Below are 22,632 nucleotides of genomic sequence, written 5' to 3' on the forward strand. Positions count from 1 at the left end.
CACCTATCTATCAATTTATCAGTTTAATTGGATTTCATTTTAGCTCTTTCTTATGATTTCATAACAACTTATTTTTAAAATTGCATTATTTCTTTTTGTAAATTCTTCAGTGGATGTATTGATTGGGAGACCAACCCCAAATATGACCTTTGACATGAAGTCATGTGACCAGAGCTATTGGAAATGGAGATCTTCATGCGAAACATCCATAGATGTTGGGCACAGGGGGATGGGTGGATCCTTTTCAGAGTAAGTTCCTTTTTCAAAAAATTCATAGTCATGTAGACCTGTAAATTCTCAGTCAATTAACTGAAATCAGTCAATTTGTCAAATTCAAATATTTAAAAAAAGGAAAGAAAGAATTCACAAATCATAGTGGAATGACCGTAAAGTAATTAGGAGTGTTCCACAGCGCTACGCATAGCTCATGGGGGCCGTTTATATTAACGATGGATATATTGCCAAGGCTAAACGACGCTTTTTAGAATTGGCATGTCCGAACACATCACTGTATTTTCACACAGCCTTCGTTAAATTATTGTTTCACTTTCCAAACCTGTCGTGATCCCAACGGTAGCCAATTTTAACTGAGCCGCCGAGCGATAAATTTCACTGTTTCATCTAAGCCAAAATTGACCACATTTACATGGGGGGTCGTAAAAGAATAAGAAAATAAAATGCGAACCTTCAAATCGAAAGTTAGGATAGATTGCTACAAGCACATCTCGATTGCCTCACGTTGTAAACAAACTGGTTGACCGTTTCTTCACTGATTGGGTTCCAAATTATAAGGAACAATGTTAAGTAGCCTAATTAATTCCCGCACAAATTAGGACGTTTTCTGCCATTATTTTGCTCAAACGACCTTGCTGTTTACTGTGGCGATTTACCATTCATTTCGATTCTTTGGATTTTTCCGCTACGGCTACGCCTGCTGAAGTTTCTTCATATGATGATAATTCACTTCTCCTACTTAATGATTCAGTGTATTGGCCAGAAGTCATATTTATTTCAGTTTTTTTTTTTCCTGTCATTAACTGATTGAAAATCAAGTTTGCTCATTGCTACATTATTTTAATTAATGTTCTCACATTGCCTGAGCTGTTCGTGGATCGCAATTCAGACTTGTCGAGCATCGATAAAGATGTGAGGAATAAATTCAATTGGTCATGGCTAGAAGTTAAAGATGATAATGGTGATTATTTTTCTGACTATGTCAGAAAAATTCCAAAATTTGTGAATTCTTTCTTTGATGAAGTCATCTTTACTTATATGAATGACATGCTTATTTAGCATTCCTTCTACATCAAATCAATGGCAGTCATACTCATACTTCCGGTAAGTAATAACACCCACTCTTTTAATGTATTGTATTTATCACTCTCCTCACCAATGATGCCCTTATTTTTTAAAAAACAAACTTGACTCTTCAGTTTGTCGAAGAGTTTCAGTCAATTTTTATAGAGCTCATATACAGGTCTATCATTGTCGTCATCAACATCAACATGATTGTCATCGCGAGCAATATTATTAACCCTTTGGATGGAAGCCTCCCACACAGTTTCACCCCCTAGAGTGGGGCCCTCCCGGGTTACTGCAGTCAAAATGTCACTTTATTCCCAAAATAAATTTATAAAAAACTTATTTAAAGAAATAAAACTGTAAAACTATACATTTTCTTAAGAGGAATAAATTCTATGTATTATTAGCATGGTTAGAAGTATAATTGATGATAATGAAGAACTCACATGAGTTGTGATTTCAAAAGAATTTTAAAAAGTATAAAAAGCATACCTAGACCACCCACCACCACTGGTCAAAACATCACTAGTACCACCATCATTCACTGAAACTCAAAGTCCACTTTCATCGTCACTATTACTATTGTCAGTCTCCCACTCCTCTTCATCATGCAACACAATTTCATAGATTTATCACTCTCTTCACCTCCAATTTTTACTTCTTCTTCACTCAAACTCATCACTAGCTTTCAGAAGTTGAAGCTTGACCACAAGAATGAATACAACAACAAAACAAACTGTAACCGAAAGTAGAATCTTTTCCCTCTTAGGCTACGATCATTCATAACTCCATACAATAGAGTTCCTCTGTTTTGATACGTTCATTGTGACAGTACTCTTGATTGCCGGTATACTGGCAACATACATTCATCAATGGACTCTAATAGGAACATCTGAAAGGGTTAATCAAAAGTAAATCTACTATCAAAACTTTTAAAATTGAAACAGCTTGATTCATATAAAGACTTCTTGTTACAAAATAGATCCTATTAAGCAATGAAATCTGACCTAAGTAATTGTAAGACAAATGTTTGTTTCATCATTTCAGAACCAACCTATTCAAAGAGAATACTGTGGCATCATTCAATGCAGCTCAAAAGTTTGTAAGTTTAGTTTGTGTAACAGTTGGTTATCAAACTGTTATATTGATCTTTTATTAGACGAGTTATTGGCCAGACAAAATCAGTAATGAGGACGTATATGATAGATGCAGAGTACAACCAGTCAGACACGTGCTCCGGCGAGATGTAAATATTCCAGCACAAATCTCAATGGCTGATTACTTCAAACAAGAGGCCAAATACTGAGGGCATACACCAACTTCAATTCCAACAACATTGAATCAAGATCTCAAAAAATATCAAATACATTTAGAAACAACAACCGAAGAACTGATTTCAACTACACAAGGAAACATCTAACTGCCTCAGCACCTTAACACACATGAGGACATTCTAAAGTTAAGAACACCTGCACTAGACATAGATTTATGGAGGCAGATTACTAACTGGATAATAGAAATAGACTGGCAAACTCGAAGTGCGCACATATTCATGGCAAGTGTCCATAGAGACTGCGCAGCCATATTTATTATTATGATATTGATCTTTTGCAGTGATGCTAAAACTCTGATTTCACTGGGGGGAAAAATCCGGTCCGGAGCAAAAAATTCAGGTTACAGGCAACTTCGGTCAAATTCCTGTGAGATCAAAAACATCATCATTACTACCGCTACTAATACAACCACCACCACCGCATCATGATTATTACCACTTCCTCTATAACCACCATCACCACATCATCATCACTACCACTACTACTACAACCATTGCCACCATATTATCATCACTAGCACTACAACCACCGTCACCGCCACATCATCATCAATACTACTACTACAATACTACGACAACCACCAACACCACATCATCATCACTGTCACTACAACTACTTCAACCACCACCACCACATCATCATCACTACCACTACTACTACAACCATCACCACCTCATCATCACTACCACTACTATACAACCATCATCACTACCACTACTACTACTACTATAACCATCACCACCACTACTGCTACAACTATTACCACCACATCATCGTCATTACCACTACTACAACCAGCACCACCACACCATCATCATCACTACCACTACTACTGACTACAACCATTACCACCACATCATCATCACTACTCTACCACTACAACCACCACCACCACCACATCAGCATCACTACTACCACTACTACTACAATCACCACCACCACTTCATCATCACGACCACTACTACTTCAACCACCACCACCATATCATCATCACTACCACTACTACTACAACCACCAACACCACATCCTCACTACCACCAGTACTACAATCACTACGATTAGGTTTTGGAGCTTTACTTCATTTGAAACAAAGAAACTTTGGGATTATGTTTATATATCATAATATAGTTCTAATCAGTTATCTATTAAGAACTATACAATATGTAAACACAATGCCAAATACCATCCCAATTCCCTTTTCTTGTGTGCAGAAATTTCTCTTTCGGTATTGAAATTCCTCCAAGTGGTGTCTGAAATTCCTGTGAGTCAAATTTAAATTTGGCGTCTCTGTCTTTTGTTTGTTTGGAGTTTTTTTTTTTTTTCTTTGTTGAAAAACTACAATTGTTTATGCAAAAAACAATGAATGCCAACATGTTAAAATTATTGAATATTTAACCTGATATTTTATAGGTGTCAATAGCACAAAGAAGCCATAATTTTGACATTTTATCACAATTGTTACATAGTTTTAATCAGTCACAAAAGCTACCACAGTAATGAAACGTGTAAGGGCATACATTTTTTAAAATAAGGTTACTTTCTTAAACTTCAGGTCCCAAGTTTAATGGATTTTTCTTTCTATATTTTATTTGTTTATGAATAAAGTTGTAAATTAATGCAATACATTGTGTGTTTTACTTGGATGGGCTGGTTCATTAGTGCTCGAAAATTGTATATTTGAAAATATCCCTTTGCACACAGGATTTGATTTACTTTTACCTGAATATCAGATGTTACTATTTTCACACAGATGGCATTTATAGTGATGTGGTTTGGACTTTATAAATTATTACAAAAAATATGGTTTAAAAGAAACCGGTCTCACCATGAAAGGGTCATTTAAATGAATTTATTGTCTTTGTTTTTAAAGATAATAATATAATTGAAAACTGTATCCTACATATTTGTGCTGATTTTTTATTTCAGCACATTCTACTCCCAATTGCCAGAGTTAATCTGTAAAATTAGCATTTAATTTGGAATTTAGTAAACACATCGGTTAAAGGTTTTTTACTTTCCACTTATATTATTTAATTAGTGGTGGCCTGACTCCCAATACAGACCAAACTTTTTTCTATTATTTTCTTTCAAAGAAGCTACAGATGAGTTGTGCTCCTTGCATTTGACAAATCTGCTGCATTCTAGCACCTTAAAGTCCCACTATATTGGTCTGGGTTTTTTATCCTACCATATCTTGACCTGTTTTTTATATTCTCCTATAGGGTGCCCATTTCATTGAGACAGATATCCTGTTGACCAAAGACCTGGTCCCTGTCATTTTCCACGACTTCAGTGCCACTACAGCGCTAAAAAACGTAAGCCGTTCTTTGACAGATTTTTTGTTTGTTTTTGTCAAAGTTAGTCCCAAATATTTATTTATTTAAATTTTAGGTGAAATACTGTTTTTGTCAAAGTTAGTCCCAAATATATTTTTATTTAAATTTTAGGTGAAATACTAGCCGTAAAATTATAATGGTCTTGGACATTTGTATAATGCACAAAGTAAAGTACGGCTTTGCAGATTTGGTATTGTACTTAACCTGAGTGACATCACACCTGCAGATCATTACTGGTAATTTGAAATCAACTGCAGTTCCAGTCCTCCAATTGGCTGGATGGCATTGCACCTCCCCAGATTTGAAGACCCACTGCTTCCAAAGCTCAGAAATATCAACAGGAAAGGGACCCAAGGCACCCTCTCCATGACTACAACCCAACGACAAGTAGACTCAAGTCAAGAAGGAGCTTCATGATGGAAAAAAGACATCAATCCTGCTACAGACTTTCCACATTAAGGCAGTGGGACAACCACACAAATGAAACCATTGAAGATCCGAGAGAAGAACTCCCTACAGAACTGAGCTCCCCAGGAAAGAATGGGTAACACTCAACAGAGCACAGGCATTACTTGGGAGAACAGCTGGAAGCATGAAGAAGTGGGGACTGGCCAAGACTAGCTTGTGTACATATGGATGCCCAGAGCAGACGATGGAGCACATCCTTAGAGAATTGCCAGGATGGGCCCAGCTGCACTTATCATGACCTAAGAGTCTGCTCCCCAGATGCTTTGGAGTGGGTTCGGTGTTGGAGCGACAAACTATGATGATGATGACCTGAAGGACCCATTTTTCTTCTAAATTTCTATTATTTTCATTAATGAGAATGAAAATTATATTGGGTCAATAATTTACCCATTGATTAATGACTTAATTAAAAGATGTCTGTTCAGATATGGACTAGTGAGCCTTAAAAATTGCAATAGAAATAAATTACAATTTGCCTCACCTTGTTTGGAGAGGGGAATTATAGTTTGAATGAAGTTTCATGTCATAGGAAAGTCTAATTTTACTTTAACTCTTTTTCCCCAGACTCGAGATTGCCAGTCGGTTAATGATCTGCATGTCTCACCAATCCATGATTTGACTATGGAACAAATACGATGCAAAAAGGTATGTCTTCTTTGATTTCATCCATTCTACTCTTATTATCTCCATCGTGATCATCTTTATGTGTCAGAGAGAGAGAGAAAGACAAAGGAGGGGGGGGGGGGGGGGGGGGTCAAGGATGTTTGTCTATGGTAATATGGCTTAGTTAAAAAATTGTACAACGTGCACTTTGAGCTTTTCTTTGAGCTAGAGTGGATGCTGAAGAATTAAACTTTGTTATTAACATATCATCATCAATATAAGTAAGAGAGAGGTAGCAGTTTTATACACTTATCCAAGGTAAATACTGTGGTCCAAAACCTTTTTTTTTTTACTATCCTGATTATCATCATTATTGTCATCATTTACCATTGTTATCTTCATAATTGACATAATCACATCATCATAATTTTAATGCTTATTTTTCAAGTAATAGGTCTTTTTTTATTTTATTTATATTTTATTAATTCCTCCATTCCCTCAGTTCTTCACCTCCAAAGGCGTAGGTAAGTGAAAGCTGATCTCATTAAACATTTATAGATTTGATTTTCTGTTTCTAAGGAATTTCCTACTTTTTTGGGCTAAAATGCAGGGAAAAATTCAAGGTGGCTTTATGTGTTTTTACACCAAAGCATGAATAGCTCAAAACAGAATACAGTGATGCCAAAACTCCGGTTTCACCGGAAAAAACTCCGGTCTGGAGCAAAAAATTCCGGGCTCCGGGCAACTTCCGTCAAATTCCGGTGAGGTCAATTTGTTCCAAGGATACCCCCTCCAACCACCACATCATCATCATTGCCCATAGTATTACAACCATCATCACTACCACTGCAACCACCACCACATCATCATCACTACCACTACTACTACAACCACCACCACCACCACATCATCATCAGTACAACTACTACTACTGCAATCACCACCACCACATCATCATTACTACCACAACACTACCACTACTACTACAACCACCACCACCACATCTTCACTAACACTACTACTACATCCACGACACCACATTATCACTACCACTACTGCTACACCACCACAACCACATCATCATCATGCAACTACAACTACCACATCATCATCACTACCACTACTACAACCACCACCACCACATCATCATCACTACCACTACTACTACATCCACGACACCACATTATCACTGCAACTACTACTACACCACCACAACCACATCATCATCACTACAACTACAACTACCACTACCATATCATCATCACTACCACTACTGCCACAACCACCAGCATCACATCATCACTACCACTACTGGTACAACCACCAGCATCACATCATCACTACCACTACTACTACTGCAATCACCACCACCACATTATCATTACTACCACAACTACCATCACCATTACAACCACCACCACCACATCATCATCACTACCACTACTACTACACAACCACCACCACATCTTCACTAACACTACTACTACATCCACGACACCACATTATCACTACCACTACTGCTACACCACCACAACCACAGCATCATCATGCAACTACAACTACCACATCATCATCACTACCACCACTACAACCACAACCACCACATCATCATCACTACCACTACTACTACATCCACGACACCACATTATCACTGCAACTACTACTACACCACCACAACCACATCATCATCACTGCAACTACAACTACCACTACCATATCATCATCACTACCACTACTGCTACAACCACCAGCATCACATCATTACTACCACTACTGGTACAACCACCAGCATCACATCATCACTACCACTACTGCTACAATCATCACCACCACCACTATATCGTCATTACCACTACTACAACCACCGCATTACCACTACTACTACAACCACCACCACCACATCACTACCACTATTACTACAACCACCTCCACCACATCATCATTACCACTACTACTACAACCACCATCACCACCACATCATATCACTACCACTACTACTACAACCACCACCACCACATCATCATTACCACTATTACTACAGCCACCTACCACCACATCATCACTACCACTACTACTGCAACCACCACCACCACATCGTCATCACTGCAACTACCACTACTACGACCACCACTGCCACATCATCATCATTACCACTACTACTACAACCACCATCACCACATCATCATCACTACCTCTAATACTACTACAACCACCACCATATCATCATCACTACCACTACAACAACAACCACTATCACATCTTCATCATTACCATCAGCAATAACAATTTTGAATATTTCATATGGTACAGAAAAACCAAGGATTGATTCGTTGACTGATTAACTGATTAATTTATTTAATGTAAGATTAACTGACCAATTGATAATGATGATAATTTTTGGTGTCGAATTGCCACAATCGTAACAAATTGAAAACGAAATGAATATGTTTATGTTGTGTATATCGCACGTGTGAAAGAAAGAAAGAAAGAAAGAGAGAGAGAGAGAGAGAGAGAGAGAGAGAGAGAGAGAGAGAAAATAAGTAGGAGTGAAATATCTGTTCAATCTTAGTTATCGTTTAACATTATAACAAGTGTAACTAAATGACAAATTGCCATATTTATGGACAATAAAGATCTATTATTATTATTATTATTATTATTATTATTATTATTACTACCACTACTACAATAACCACCAACACCACATCATCCTCACTACCACCAGTACTACAATCTCTACCATTAGGTTTTGGCGCTTTACTTCATTTGAAATAAGGAAACTTTGGGATTGTATTTGGCAATGTGTTTATGTATCATAATCTAATTCTAATCAGTTATCTATTTAGAACTATACAAAATGTAAACACAATGCAAAATACCATTCCAGTTCCTTTTTCTTGTGTGTGGAAATTCCTCTTTCGGCATTGAAATTCCTACGAGTGGTGTCTGAAACTCCTGTGAGCCAAATTTAAAGTTGGCGTCTCTGCAGAATACGTGCATTATTCTTTTTGATTGGACACGCATGGTCTTGAGAAGTTCTGAAAAACAAAACTGTAATTATACTAGATACTTGAATGGTTGTGCATAAAAAATTTTTCGTTTCTTTTTTAAGTAGTGAAAAATTATTGAAGTGCTTGTATATGATTTAAGCTCCACTGAGCACTTATGGTATCATCTTGAAAAGTGATTATCAGTATTATATTTATCATCATATCATCATCATCATCTTTAGTTTTATTTATTTATTTATTTATGTATTTATTACAGTCAGTAATGGACAATAATTACGATTGAACTCGAACAATTAAATTGGTCATTTGCTCCACCAGAAATAAATGACGAAGATCCTCCTTTAGACAAGAAGATGGCACCATTTCCCACCCTGGCAGAAATTTTGTCAATGGTTGACCCAGGGGTTGGCTTCGATTTGGAGGTTAAATTCCCTCAGATGCAAATGGTGAGTTGTGGTGGTAGTGGTAGTTTTTGTAGCGTGGAATTTGGAACTGTATTGACTGGGAGTATCTGACATTTTAAAATAACAGTTCAAGAAAGATTGGAGTTGTTAATGAAACCAATTCCATTATTGTAGTTGATGAACATAATGTTAAATATGAACAATGTTTTTAATGGTAATGTTAATAATAATGCGATGATTATGATACTGATAGATATAATGAACAATGTATGTAACGGTAATGTTTATGACAAATGCGATTGTTATGATATTGATAGATAAATTGGATGTTTGTAATTGTAATGTCTATGCTAATGGGGAATCACTATGGAAATATTATTATTATTATTATTATTATTATTATTATTATTATTATTAGTATTAGTATTATTATTATTATTATTGTTATTATTTTTGTTATTATTTTTATTATTATTATTATTATTATTATTATTTTATTACTATTATTATTATTATTATTATTATTATAGATATAATGAACTATGCTCGTAAAGGTAATGTATGTCATTATGTAGGTAATAATAATCATTTATGATTTTTGACAATTTTGATAACCACCAGTCTGGCGAAATGGAGGCTGAGGCCAAGATAGACAAGAATACCTATATAGACGCCATTCTCAAAGTCATCTACCAACATGCAGGGGATAGGCGCATATTCTTTTCTACCTTTGAGCCTGATATATGTGTTTTGTAAGTCTTACCGATTTCAAAGCTTGATTACAGTTTAAGGTCTGATGACTGGGTGGGGTTCCTGACCTCCCATAGTGGGCAGGGAGGTACCTACTGTGTCTTCTATCCCCTTATAGCTGTTTTCCAATTTGCTTTCTGTCTTTGTCTTGGAATGATATAACTTGGTTTTGTCCTGGCCCTGGCCGGAGTCCTTGGCTGGGAGGGAAACAGTCAAATGCATAGTTATTGTTTTGGGAGATGATATTTTTTTCCTAGTAAATCATCTCTCTGTTATGTATTATTATATTTGTTTTGTAAGCATTTGAGTGTATTCCTCTGAGTGGGATCCTGTACCCGTGTCTGGATGAGACTTTTAGGTGATCTCAAACTATGCACAATGACAGTATTCTCTTGGAATCTACACCTATTCCCTATTTGTATTATTGCCCTTTGTCTTACTTTGTCTAAGGTGCTCTAATTGTAATTCTAGAACTTTTATACTAACCCATTTTCTTCCTTTTACTGGCACTGATATGACCTAAATGTGTCGCAAGCACCATAAAACCCTTAAAAACAGAACATAAGGTCTGATGTTCCTTTTCATTTCTGATCTTCAATTAATTCTAGATGAATCAATCAATAACCTGTATTATCTATATTGAGGATAAATGCAACTATAAATTATAAGAACATTTTTATAGTACTCAAAGTGTTTTACATCAATTGCATAAAGCCTATACAGGGTTGGTAGAATTCTTCAAACACTTAATAAACAGCCTGGCCCACGGTTAACAATTTTTTTGTTGGTATTACACCCCCTTCACAAACATAGGGTCCAATCAATATCTTGTTTGTTTGTTATTTTGGGTTTTTTTTACCCCTTTGTCCACTGTTTATTTTTTGTTTGTTTTGTTTCTTTGTTTGTTTTTTTGTTTTCTTTTTTTTCGACCCCTTTGTCCATCCAACAGCGATTTGGTAGTTAAGATCTTATGCTTGTGATAAGAGTGGTAACCAATTGTTACTTTCTGTTTATGGCTCCACAGGCCTTATGCAGACCTGCCACTTGTACATACTGAATTCAGACTGTACAGATTTCTTTCAGGGTTGACAGATTTTTTTTAAAATCCAGTTTCAATTTTATATAGTTTGATTTTTTGATTGAACATTATTGAAAATGTTAATTTTATCAAAAAAGAATATTTGTTCAAAGTTATTACCAATCCTAAAGTATTTTTAAGTGGCAATTCATATAAATGAAGGTGAGAATAATGAATTCTGGGTTTATACGAATTTCTTTTCTTCAGATTCAGGTATTTTCCCAGACATATTATGCAGATTTTTTGCTAGCTGCCTATGGCAGGTCTGCTTATGGCTCTGATGGACAACCGTTTTACTCTACAGCAAATAAATGAAACTAGTGAACTAAATTGTTAGTCAATGAAATGCGCTACAATGCAATGTTGCTTGTATTTACTCTAGACTAGTTAATGTAGTACATTATTTTGTTTAAACAAAGTGGGCAATGTTTGACAACTACACCACGCCACATATTATTACAAACGTTTTAATCCAAATTATAAATTAAGCTTTTCTCAAGAATGCATACTTCAAATGTTTTGATGAACGGTTTTTTGTTTATTTTAGTAATATTGTTTTTTGTGTACTTTGCTTATGTTTGTGTGTGTCTGTTTGAATGTTTGATTTAATTTGTTTAGAATTTTAGATTTATGCTTTTTCAAGTGCCACCAAGCATTTTTCAATGGAGAGAGATGCACACCATCATTTCCATACTGCTTTATTATGTGTTACTCAGGTCAACTCTCTCAGACACAATTTTTATCTTTTCAAAAACTTATCACCCATCTCCATCTCCCATCCCTCACCCCTCCGCCATCCATTCACTTTCCAGATTGAAATTGAAACAAAATCGATACCCAGTGACCTTCCTTAGTCAAGGAGAGACCAAAATTTACACCAACTTCCTCGACTTCAGATCAAGCACTTTTTCCAATGCTATCAATTTTGCCATCTCAGAAGGGATACTGGTAGGTGCCCTATACAGGCCTGTAAAACATATTTTATACCATGAATTTAGTCTTTTACCATCTGGGAGAAGGTTGTGTCAGATTAAATGTAGAACTAACAAGTATAAATCAACGTTCGTTCACGGGTGGTTGGATGGGAGCATCACCCTTGAATCATATACCTATGATGTTCGCATGGGTGTACGATCCGATAGTGATGTCGTTTCTTCTTCTCTTTACTAGCCTATCCTGCTTCTTTGGTTTGTGATTGTATTTTTGACAGGGGATATTTTTTTTCTCTGTAAATCTTCTGCCTGTTTATTCTTGGTTATTTATAATTTAGCTTATGATATCTTTAGGTTATGATTTTGATTTACATTTGTACTGTTTTTGTTAGATTGCTTGTTTTTTTGTTTCAGCGGTCTCTCATATAACCTCAATTGTGTTGGAAGAGACCTAAAGCAACAAACAAACAAACATAAAAACGTTCGTTCCATCAGCAATAAAAATTTTGAATATTTCATATGGTACAGAAAAACCAAGGATTGATTCGTTGACTGATTAACTGATTAATTTATTTAATGTTAGATTAACTGACCAATTGATAATGATGATAATTTTTGGTGTCAAATTGCCACAATTGTAACAAATTGAAAACAAAATGAATATGTTTATGTTGTGTATATCGCACGTGTGAAAGAAAGAGAGGAAGAGAGAGAGTTAATGAGAGAGAGAGAGAGAAAATAAGTCGGAGTGAAATATCTGTTCAATGTTATAGTTATCATTTAACGTAATAACAAGTGTAACTAAATGACAAATGATTGGTGAAAAAATTATCAGAACTTTTTGAACACGCAAAAATAGACCAACATGACAAAAATATGGATTAATTAATAAACAATAAACACAACACAGATAGGACACGTCAATTGACTAGTCAAATCATGTCACTTTCTCCAACTCATTTATAATACAATAAGCAGGTCCTTCTTTTATGGTACCAACAACAACAAAATCCCAATTATTTGAGAGATAGCACACATTTCTGGTCCCAGGTCTGAGTTAGTTGTAAAATGAAAGAAAGAGAACAATTCCTAGATACCTTTTTAAACTGATTCTGTATTTGGATTAATTCTTATAAAAGAAGAAGAAGAGGAGGAGGAGGTGGTGCAGTCGTGTATGAAGGAGAAAAAAGGGAAAAATTTAAACAATCAGTGTTGCCAGGTACCTTTGCAAAAATCCTGCCAACTTATCCTACTTCACCTGTGACATTTGCCTAAAATCCGCCAAGAAATCCGCAATTTGATTTAAAACACTTATAATCCACAAGAGTTATGTTTTCCCCCTTTGCGTGCTCCTTTAGATCACTCTGCCGTTATATCAGTTTTGCAATACTTGCATTATGCCCTCGTATCGTCACCTATTATTGGTTTAATCCAGTCTAGAAGATCAGGGTGTTTTTCCCAAGATCGGTTGTACTTATGAGACATGGCACATAGAGCTTTTATTTTTTTTAAGCTGGAGTTACGCTGTCGGATGTTGTTTTCACCTTCAGTTAATCGGAATTAGGTATATAGATCTAGACCAAAAGTACTTACAATAGGTGCTCCTAAAAGTCAGTTCAGGGTGAAAAAAGAAGAAATAATGAAACTTGCTAGCTATACTTTTACTTTTTTAAAGGGTAAATCCGCCAACCTGGCAACACTGTTAACAATCACGGTCATGAGGAAAGAAAACTTCCGCTGAGAGCAGTCAAACACCTTTTGCCAAAGAAAAATATTTATTTCGCATTATTTTTTTCCGGTTGACATTCAAACTGAACCAAAGAAAGTATAGGAAGGAAAATAACCAGTCGGAATAATGTGTGTGTGTTGGTAGGGAAATAGAGAGAAACGGCCCGGTCCAATATAGGCTGTCTTGATTACTGACTATACATGTTTTCGACGACAGGACACTGTCACCCCTCTCTCTCTCATCTGTGGCAGTGAATACATCCACGTCTAGCGGAGTGTGTAGGTGGAATGATAATATACCTAGCTGACTACAGTTGTTGTGTCTTTGATGGACAAATAAAAGTTTCTTTCTGGGTGGGGTTCCTGACCTCCCATAGTTGGCAGGGGGGTACATACTGTGTCTTCTATCCCCTTATGTTTTCCAACATGCTTTCTGTCTTTGTCTTGGAATGAGATTACGTGGTTTTGTCCTGGCCCTGGCCAGAGTCCTATCTGAGAGGGAAACAGACAAATGCGTAGTTATTGTTGTGGGAGATGATATTTTTTTCCTCATAAATCATCTCTCTGTTATGTATTATTATATTTGTAATTTTTAATGTATAATGTAACCATTTGAGTGTATTCCTTTTTGTTGGATTTTGTGCTTGTGTCCGGATGAGACTTATAGGTCATCTCAAACTATGTACATTGGTATGCTCTTGGAATCTACATCTGATCCCTATTTGTCCCCAGTTCCCCTATGTCTTACTTTTTCTTGGGTGCTTTAATTGTAATTCTATAACTTTTTACTGGCGCTGATATAACCTAAATGTGTTGCAGGGTAGTGTGCGTAAGACGCTGGTCAAACATGCATCGCGATTTCCCCTCAGTTCAGTGTATGCACACACACACACCCATATATATATATATATATATATATATATATATGTGGGGAGAGCGATGGCATCTTTCGTTTCCATTCAACACAAACAATTCGCGAAAAAAAATTTCAACAGACCTCAAGGGAATGTCCAGATTGTTCGAGATTTCTGTATTGGTCCCGGAAAGTGTTCATGATTTTCGTGTTGTCAATACTAACAAAATAGAGGGATTAAAACAGGGAATTGTACTGAGTTTGAGATTTCTGTGATTTCGAGATTTCCGTGCTTGAGTGAATAAAGACAAAATATTTATATGACATCTGCCATTTATCAGGAGTTCAGTATCTCCGTGAGTTAGTTAAAGTGCTGTGTTTTAGTTAACTACCTGCGTTTGCATTTTTTCCTAAATTAATCTGACTGTCTAGACATAACACAATCCGCCTATTTTTGTTGTTGTGTGCACTTTTCTTTCAATTTTTGTTTATGTAATGTGTATTAGCGGTGTTAATCAATGAAGGCACAATGAAATTGAAGTTGAGGGTAGCCTATTTATTAATTATGAATGTGTTCAAGCCATGTGTGAGTGAGATTGTTTTGATTATTTTAACTCCCACTTCGAATAAGTTTTGGATGCCTGACAGTAGCAACTTCAATTCACCATTTGTATTTTTCTACATCTGCTTGAATGACAATTAAATCCAGAAAAGAAAAAAGTTGGATTTATATTCATGCGCACTGAAAGATTATTTTAAATCGCCAATCATCTGTCTTTAACACTATATTTTAAACCAATAAAATGTGTGCAAAGCATTATTCAACTATTACGTATTTACTAAGAAATGAGAGGGTTTTCCAATGGAAGGAGTGGAATAATCTTTCTTTTCTTACAGAGAACACCAAGAATATAACATTTTAAAATTCTCATTTAGCAAAATTGAAAACTTAAATCTTAACTCAGAGGATCCAAATTGAAGTCCCTCTGTTGGTATTTTGCAGGGCCTAGTGCTCCATACAGAGGTTCTTTTCCGGGACATGTCCATTATAGAAGAGGTGTTGAGTCAGAAGCTGATTTTGTTTGTCTGGGGAGTTCACAACAATGACCCAGAGGTCATAAAGCAGATGAGGAAACTGAAAGTTGATGGAGTCATTTATGACAGGCAAGTGGCAAGTTCTAGAGATGAGTTGAAAACTGTCATTTTTCAATGTTGACGTCACCTCAGTTGATCAGAAAATTCAATTTTTAACATTATGTTTTCAAAAGGGTAATCAATGCAATTCTGTCAATTTTTGACTTCGCATGATTAATCGGGATTTGAAGTAATGTACTTTATAATTATTAAGCTATTAATAGGATACAATGTTATAAACTTTTAAATAATCAACTTTGGGCTGATTAATTTTTTGCCCAAGCTCACATCAACTTTGATAGAACTTTTTTTTTTCTTTTGTTTTTTATTTTTTTGGTTTTGCTTTGTTTTCTGGGTAATTTTACCAAAAGGAAAATATCGGTTGTCCAGTCCCTTTTCCCTTAATTAGTGCTTTTATTACTCAATTCTTTGTATAACCACTATTTCACCGTTTTATTGAGCAGTTTTTCATTTTATTAGTGTTATCCCACTTTTTATTTCAAAATCATTTTGTGTGGTGAAAGCAAGATTAGCCAATAATACAGAGGATTTCTTAAGTTCCTCACAAGTATTTCAACAGATTCAAAGCACTTGACAGCTACATCATAACGCCAGTGAATCAACAGTATAACAAGACTAGATAGGATACTGTACAGATTGCATATTAGAAGAAAAGATTTGGGGTTTTTTTTAATGTCTTAAAGAATTCATATTTTAGCACTGCATTTGACATGCCTCAAAAGGACTTCAAGAAAAATATTACCCACCATCCATTTTTATGGATAATATATTTTGTTTTACTATTCTACCAGAATTGACCTGAATAGTCCAGAAAATGCAAAGAATTCCTTGAAGTCAAATGAAGATGGGACCGACCACGGCAACCACAACAACAGCAATTCCAACCCAAGCAGCCGGAGACAGACATCAGGTGATGGAGAAAATGGTGGAAGCCCCAAGAAGCAACAAAGATACTAAGATATTTTCATATTCATGCAAGTCTTTTTGGATTGCTCTGAAAATTATATAAAAAGAGAAAATTTTAGCCCAGGTGCTATTTATAGTTAGCCATTGTGTCAATCTGGTATTATGTTGGGTTTGACAGTAAAGGGAGGTACATACTGTCTTCTATCCCCTTATATCTGTTTTCCAACATGCTTTCTATCTTTGTCTTGGAATGAGATTACTTGGTTTTTTCCTGGCCCTTGTCGGAGTCCTGGCTGGGAGGGAAACAGTCAAATGCATAGTTATTGTTTTGGGAGATTATATTTTTTGCCTTGTAAATCATCTCTCTGTTATGTATTATTGTATGTGTTATTTTAAATATATAATGTAAGTGTAAGTATTTGAGTGTGTTCCTCTTTGTTGGATTTTGTGCTTGTGTCCGGATAAGACTTATAGGTGATCTCAAACTTTAAGTACATTGGTGGTATGCTCTTGGAATTTACATCTGATCCCTATTTGTTCCCAGTTCCCCTTTGACTTACTTTCTCTTGAGTGCTTTAATTGTAATTCTAGAACTTTTTACTATCGCATTTTCTTCCTTTTTACTGGCGCTGATATAACCTAAATGTGTTGCAAGCGCCGTAAAACCCTTAAAAACAAACAAAAACAAAACAGTAAAGTTTAAATCGTTAAACTTGATGAAAATTAATTTGCTTTTTTTTTATTTTTTTTTTTTCTATTTCTATTTTAGACAAATGCAATTCTGATATTTTAGAAATACACATTATTAACTTTTTTGTGTGTATGTGTTTAGGGATTTAATTTGTTACATTTGATCCTATCTTGTTTCACTTCAGATTCTCAGTATTTATCAAATGTGATCCATCGCCTCAATCAGGTGTTATGTCTGGGTAAACAGGAGGATGAAACGTGACTTTAGAGTTAAAACGATAAGAGATAAGACATTTTAATGTGTAGCAGCTTAAGAATTTTTATTCTTATGTCTCAATAAAACAAAAATTGTTGCACAAGCCTCTTATTTCTGGCTATATATCGTTTTTACTATCTAAATCTAAGATGTCCTAACATAATAACATTTTTAGGTTATGCATCTCAAATTACTAATGATCTTTAGCAACAGAATTGTTTTCATTCCAGCTTTGCCTAATTTCCAATGTTTTTCAAATATAATGGCTTCAGCCAGGACTGCTTTGTAATAAATTTGAAATAATATATTGGCTGTTTTCAAATGGTGTTATTATAAAAACATGCATGTTGGATGTGTTGGTTTAGCTATCAGTGAATTGTGTTATACACATCGATACAGGTAGAATTTGCTTTTCATTTGTTTTGTTTTTAAAATGTGTGGCTATGTGGTCTTGTAGTATGTCACTCCCTTTTGGATTGGAAGGTCCTGGGTTTGAGCCTCGCCCCGGTGCATAGTTGACTCCTTGGAAAAGGCTCTTTACTCATATTTTCTCACTGTACTCAGGTGTAAAATGAGTACCTGGCATTGTCTCTGTCGGGGAAAACAGGCGTCATGTCTCGTTCTACATGTTATGTGTTGCTGCAGGTCAGGGACCTGTAACGCACTTTGAACATGTTTAGTGGATATTGCACTGTATAAAAGCTCAAGCTCAAGTTTAAAATGACATGTTATCCTTTTTTTTCTTTTTTTTTTTGAAAAGGCTTTTGATTTACTGTTTTGTTGTTTTTTGTTGTTTTTTTTCCATTTCATTTGTTTTTATTTGAGTTAAAAATTTTCTCAGAACCTGCAAGTGCCATTTTTAATATTTATATATTCTTTTTATACACTAGTATCTGCATTGCATCGTCACAAATATCTACTCATGATTCACAGAATATTATGATTGAGATTATCATGTAATAGGTTTATGAATCATTAAAAAAAAAAAATAAAAGAAAGAATGAAGAGTGGCCAATGTCGGTCATCAGTGAATTATAGTTTTATATACAAGTAAATTATACAAATGTGATAATAAGTGATGCTCATATTTATTACGTATTATAATATGATAAGTCCAGTTTTAATGGATTTAGCAACCATGTATGTCATGCTTATGCTTTCTCAATAGAAATCCAGATTTTTTATCAATCTACAAGTGGCTCCCCTATGTACAAAATGTTAACTTGTGTAAGGCGAATAACCATTAAACTCCATGAAACCACCTACCTCAGACTAGTGGCCGCTGAACACAAATTAGTCTTAGTTTGTCAGTTCAAAGAAGAATTAAATTCTTATTGAGCTTCCAACGGACAACATTTGCTATAGGCTTTGACTTCCATAAGATTTTTTTTCTTCTGGGTGGGGGTCCTGACCTCCCATAGTGGGCAGGGAGGTACATAGTGTGTCTTCTATCCCCCTATGTCTGTTTTCCAACATGCTTTCTGTCTTTGTCTTGGAATGAGATAACTTGGTTCTGTCCTGGCCCTGGTCGGATACCCCAGCTGGGAGGGAAACAGTTTTGGGAGATGATATTTTTTATTTTGTAAATCATCTCTCTGTACCGTAATGCATTTTTTTATTTATATGTATAGTATGATTTGTGTTCCTCTTAGTGGGGACCTATGCTTGTGTCAGGATGAGACATTTAGGTGATCTCAAACTTAGGACGCTGATAGTGTGCTCTTGGAATCTACACCTGTTCCCTATTTTAACCAATTCCCCCTTGTCTTACTTTATCTTAAGTGCTTTGTAATTCTAGAACCATTTTACTATCTCATTTTATTCCTTTTTACTTGCGCTGATATGACCTAAATGTGTTGCAAGCGCCGTAAAACGCTTTAAAAAACAAAACAATTTTTTGCTTTTTGTATATTATTGCTTGAAGGAGAGATACACATCGTGACTTACTTGTGACTTACAAATGTGAGCAATTCCTATGAAGTATGTACATTTGTGCTTGTTTATGTAAGATGTATGTCTTTGTGACTGTTTTGTACCAGGACTTACATGAATTTAATCTAATATTATAATACACAAGTCACTATTATTCTTGTTTCTATGTGTTATATCAATTCCTATTAGTTCCCCACTCCTTATACTAAGGGGAAAGTGGCGGAATGGAAAAGGCATTCAATGTAGCTCATGGATTGTAGGTTCAAGACCACTTCTAGAATATTCAGATATTTTTCTTCTGCCCAGTTGATTGTATCTGTCAATTTCATGAAGAAGGGTGCATAAGTTAATGTGCTAATCACACCCCTGATGATCTCATTGGACTGTTCTGTTTATAAGAATAAATTCTGGGCTGAATCTGTGGAGTATGACATTGAATATAACAGCTTTATTAGAGACTTGAGATACGTTACAAGGAATCTAGGATTCCAACAACAAAATGATTATAATTAAACTGTGATATGATATGTAATTTGTGGAAAGAGTTTCATGATGTTTAGCCATCTGGTGAATGTTGGTGGCATTGTATGCTTCAAAAATTGTTTTATTTAAACCAAGTAGCACTGTGTGTTGTTTTACTCAAAAATATTGTGTAATTTTATTATATTTCTCTCATAATTCCTACCCTCACCATCTATTTATTTTTTTATTATCTTGAAGAAAATCTGTTGCTTATTTTGCAACACTTCATGAAAGTTTTTGTTTCTCTATCACTATCTTGTAATTCTAGAACATTTTACTTTTAGGTGATCTCAAACTAAGTACTTTGGCGGTGTGCTCTTGGAATCTACATCTGTTGCCTATTTGAACCAATTCCCCTTTGTCTTACCTTTTCTTTTGTGCTTTAATTGTAGTTCTAGAACTTTTTACTATCCCATTTTCTTCCTTTTTACTGGCGCTGATATGACCTTAATGTGTTGCAAGTGCCGTAAAACCCTTAAAAACAAACAAAACAAACTATCCCATTTTCTTCCTTTTTACTGGCGCTGATATGACCTTTATGTGTTGCAAGTGCCGTAAAACCCTTAAAAACAAACAAAACAATCGCTTGGTCTTCATTTGCGAGTTTCTTACATGTCAATCATTAAAAATGTTGTCTTTTTTATTTATATCTTGTTTTGCGTTATCACTATGCTACTACCTATAGATAAATAAATTTATATATTTATAAGCGATGCAATCAGATGTCTCTTCTTATCTTTTTTTTTGCTTTTCTGTATTAAATTATTTTTTATTCATTATTTTAAACATGACAAAAAGCGTGTTCTAGATTTCTGGAACTTTTTTGGGGGGACAGTTTCATATTTGGAGTGCCTGTCACAAACTCAGAAATATCTGGAGTTCAAACCTACAGAGGGAAATAAAGAAGAGACTGTTCCTGGCAACGGTAGAGTTATTGCTTCTATGTGGAGCAGCGACTTGGACTCTAACAAAAGCCCTTGAGAAGCAACTGGACGGCTGCTACACCCATATGCTGCGGATGGCCTTCAATGTAAGCTGGAAAGAGCACATATCAAATGAAGAGCTCTCCAGTGACCTCGAAGATACAAAAGAAAAGACTGAGACTTGCAGGGCTCTGCTGGAGACAAGGAGGAGATTGCAAGCAGTCTTGTGCCATGGGAACCACCTGAGAGAACCAGAAGCAGAGACAGGCAGAATAAAATTTACATTGACTGTCTGCTAGATGACACAGGAATGGACAACACCCGGGAGCTGCGTATGCTTATGGAGGACAGGACAGAATGGCGAAGACTTTTGGCTCATGTTGCTCCCCAAGGGGTGGCCTAAGTAAGTAAGTTTCATAGTGATTCACCTGAGTGGAGTTCTTGGAAATATACAACCTGACACAACTAAATGACAAACCAACTTATAAAAGCGGTACATTGTTTAAATTTACTTGTAGTAAAAGAAGACAGTCCACCTAAAGATATAAAAGTCGTGGATGTTACGTTATCTGATCATTTTTTGCTCATCTTTCAAGGACTCGTTACAATCATATAAAAGACCAAAATGAACAATTTTATCAAGACCAAAAAGTCAAATTGATCTCCATAAATTTAAAAGAGACATTGTAACATCTTTAAAGTCAAGTGAAAGTACATCGGCACATAAATTATGCATTAGTTTGCAAAAGGTCCTTGACCACCATGCTTCACTCCGAAAACGCATTGTACTGTCACTGATTGCCGGAGTGTGCCGTGGCTCTCAGAAGAAATTCGAGCAAAAAGAGAGAGGCTAAAAGGCAGTGACAGAAATCAAAACTTGAGGTCCAACCGAGAAACAAAATCATGATTAGTTTATTAGCATTATGTAGCAGTCTGACAAGTGTGTAGTAGTTGTTGTTTACACATGAGAACACAGAGGAGGCGGTTTCATGAGAAGCGTATAAAAATTAAAAGATAATGAGCTTGACGTCTATTGATATACTCGTAGATTTTTTTTTGCTGTCTCTATCTAAATCTCGCTTCTTCTCAGCTTATCCCTCATTTTGAAAGGTTGCCATAATGAATGCATCTCGGTTCATAGCATCATCTTCCTCCAGGCCCAGTTCCTTCATATCGTCCATAACCCTATCCAAATCCAACCATCTTGTCTTTGGACATCCCTTTTTCCTCTTTCCCACAAATTGTATATCCATTACTTTCTTTCCCACGTAACCCCTTTTTCGTCGCTTAACATGTCTGAACCATTTCAATCTATCTTCTCTCATCTTTATTGATACGTTCTTCACTTCAGTCAACCTTCGAATTCGTTCATTTCTCACATCTTTTCCTGTCTAGCCAAGTGACCATCTCAACATCCTCATTTCTGCCACCTCAACTTCTTTATCTTGT

At 35.6% G+C, this 22,632-nt stretch overlaps 1 protein-coding gene across 2 annotated transcripts in view; it reads left to right on the forward strand.

The window, feature by feature from the left end:
• The window catches only part of LOC144978567 (glycerophosphocholine phosphodiesterase GPCPD1-like), a 38,797-nt gene extending 17,819 nt beyond the window's left edge, over positions 1–20,978 (forward strand). For both annotated transcript variants that reach the window (XM_078924797.1, XM_078924798.1), the window contains exons 9-18: positions 111–249; positions 2,350–2,404; positions 4,859–4,951; positions 6,005–6,085; positions 6,546–6,567; positions 9,373–9,500; positions 10,080–10,210; positions 12,099–12,234; positions 15,803–15,963; positions 16,746–20,978. In XM_078924797.1, the coding sequence (XP_078780923.1) occupies positions 111–249; positions 2,350–2,404; positions 4,859–4,951; positions 6,005–6,085; positions 6,546–6,567; positions 9,373–9,500; positions 10,080–10,210; positions 12,099–12,234; positions 15,803–15,963; positions 16,746–16,911 (1,112 nt within the window). In that variant the 3' untranslated portion in view covers positions 16,912–20,978. The remainder of the gene's footprint in view (positions 1–110; positions 250–2,349; positions 2,405–4,858; positions 4,952–6,004; positions 6,086–6,545; positions 6,568–9,372; positions 9,501–10,079; positions 10,211–12,098; positions 12,235–15,802; positions 15,964–16,745) is intronic.
• Positions 20,979–22,632: the final 1,654 nt, after the last annotated feature.

Source organism: Berghia stephanieae, chromosome 8 (assembly GCF_034508935.2).
Source record: "Berghia stephanieae isolate SIO BIC M18660-M18661 chromosome 8, UCSD_Bste_1.3, whole genome shotgun sequence".
Classification (NCBI taxonomy): Eukaryota; Metazoa; Mollusca; class Gastropoda; order Nudibranchia; family Aeolidiidae; genus Berghia; species Berghia stephanieae.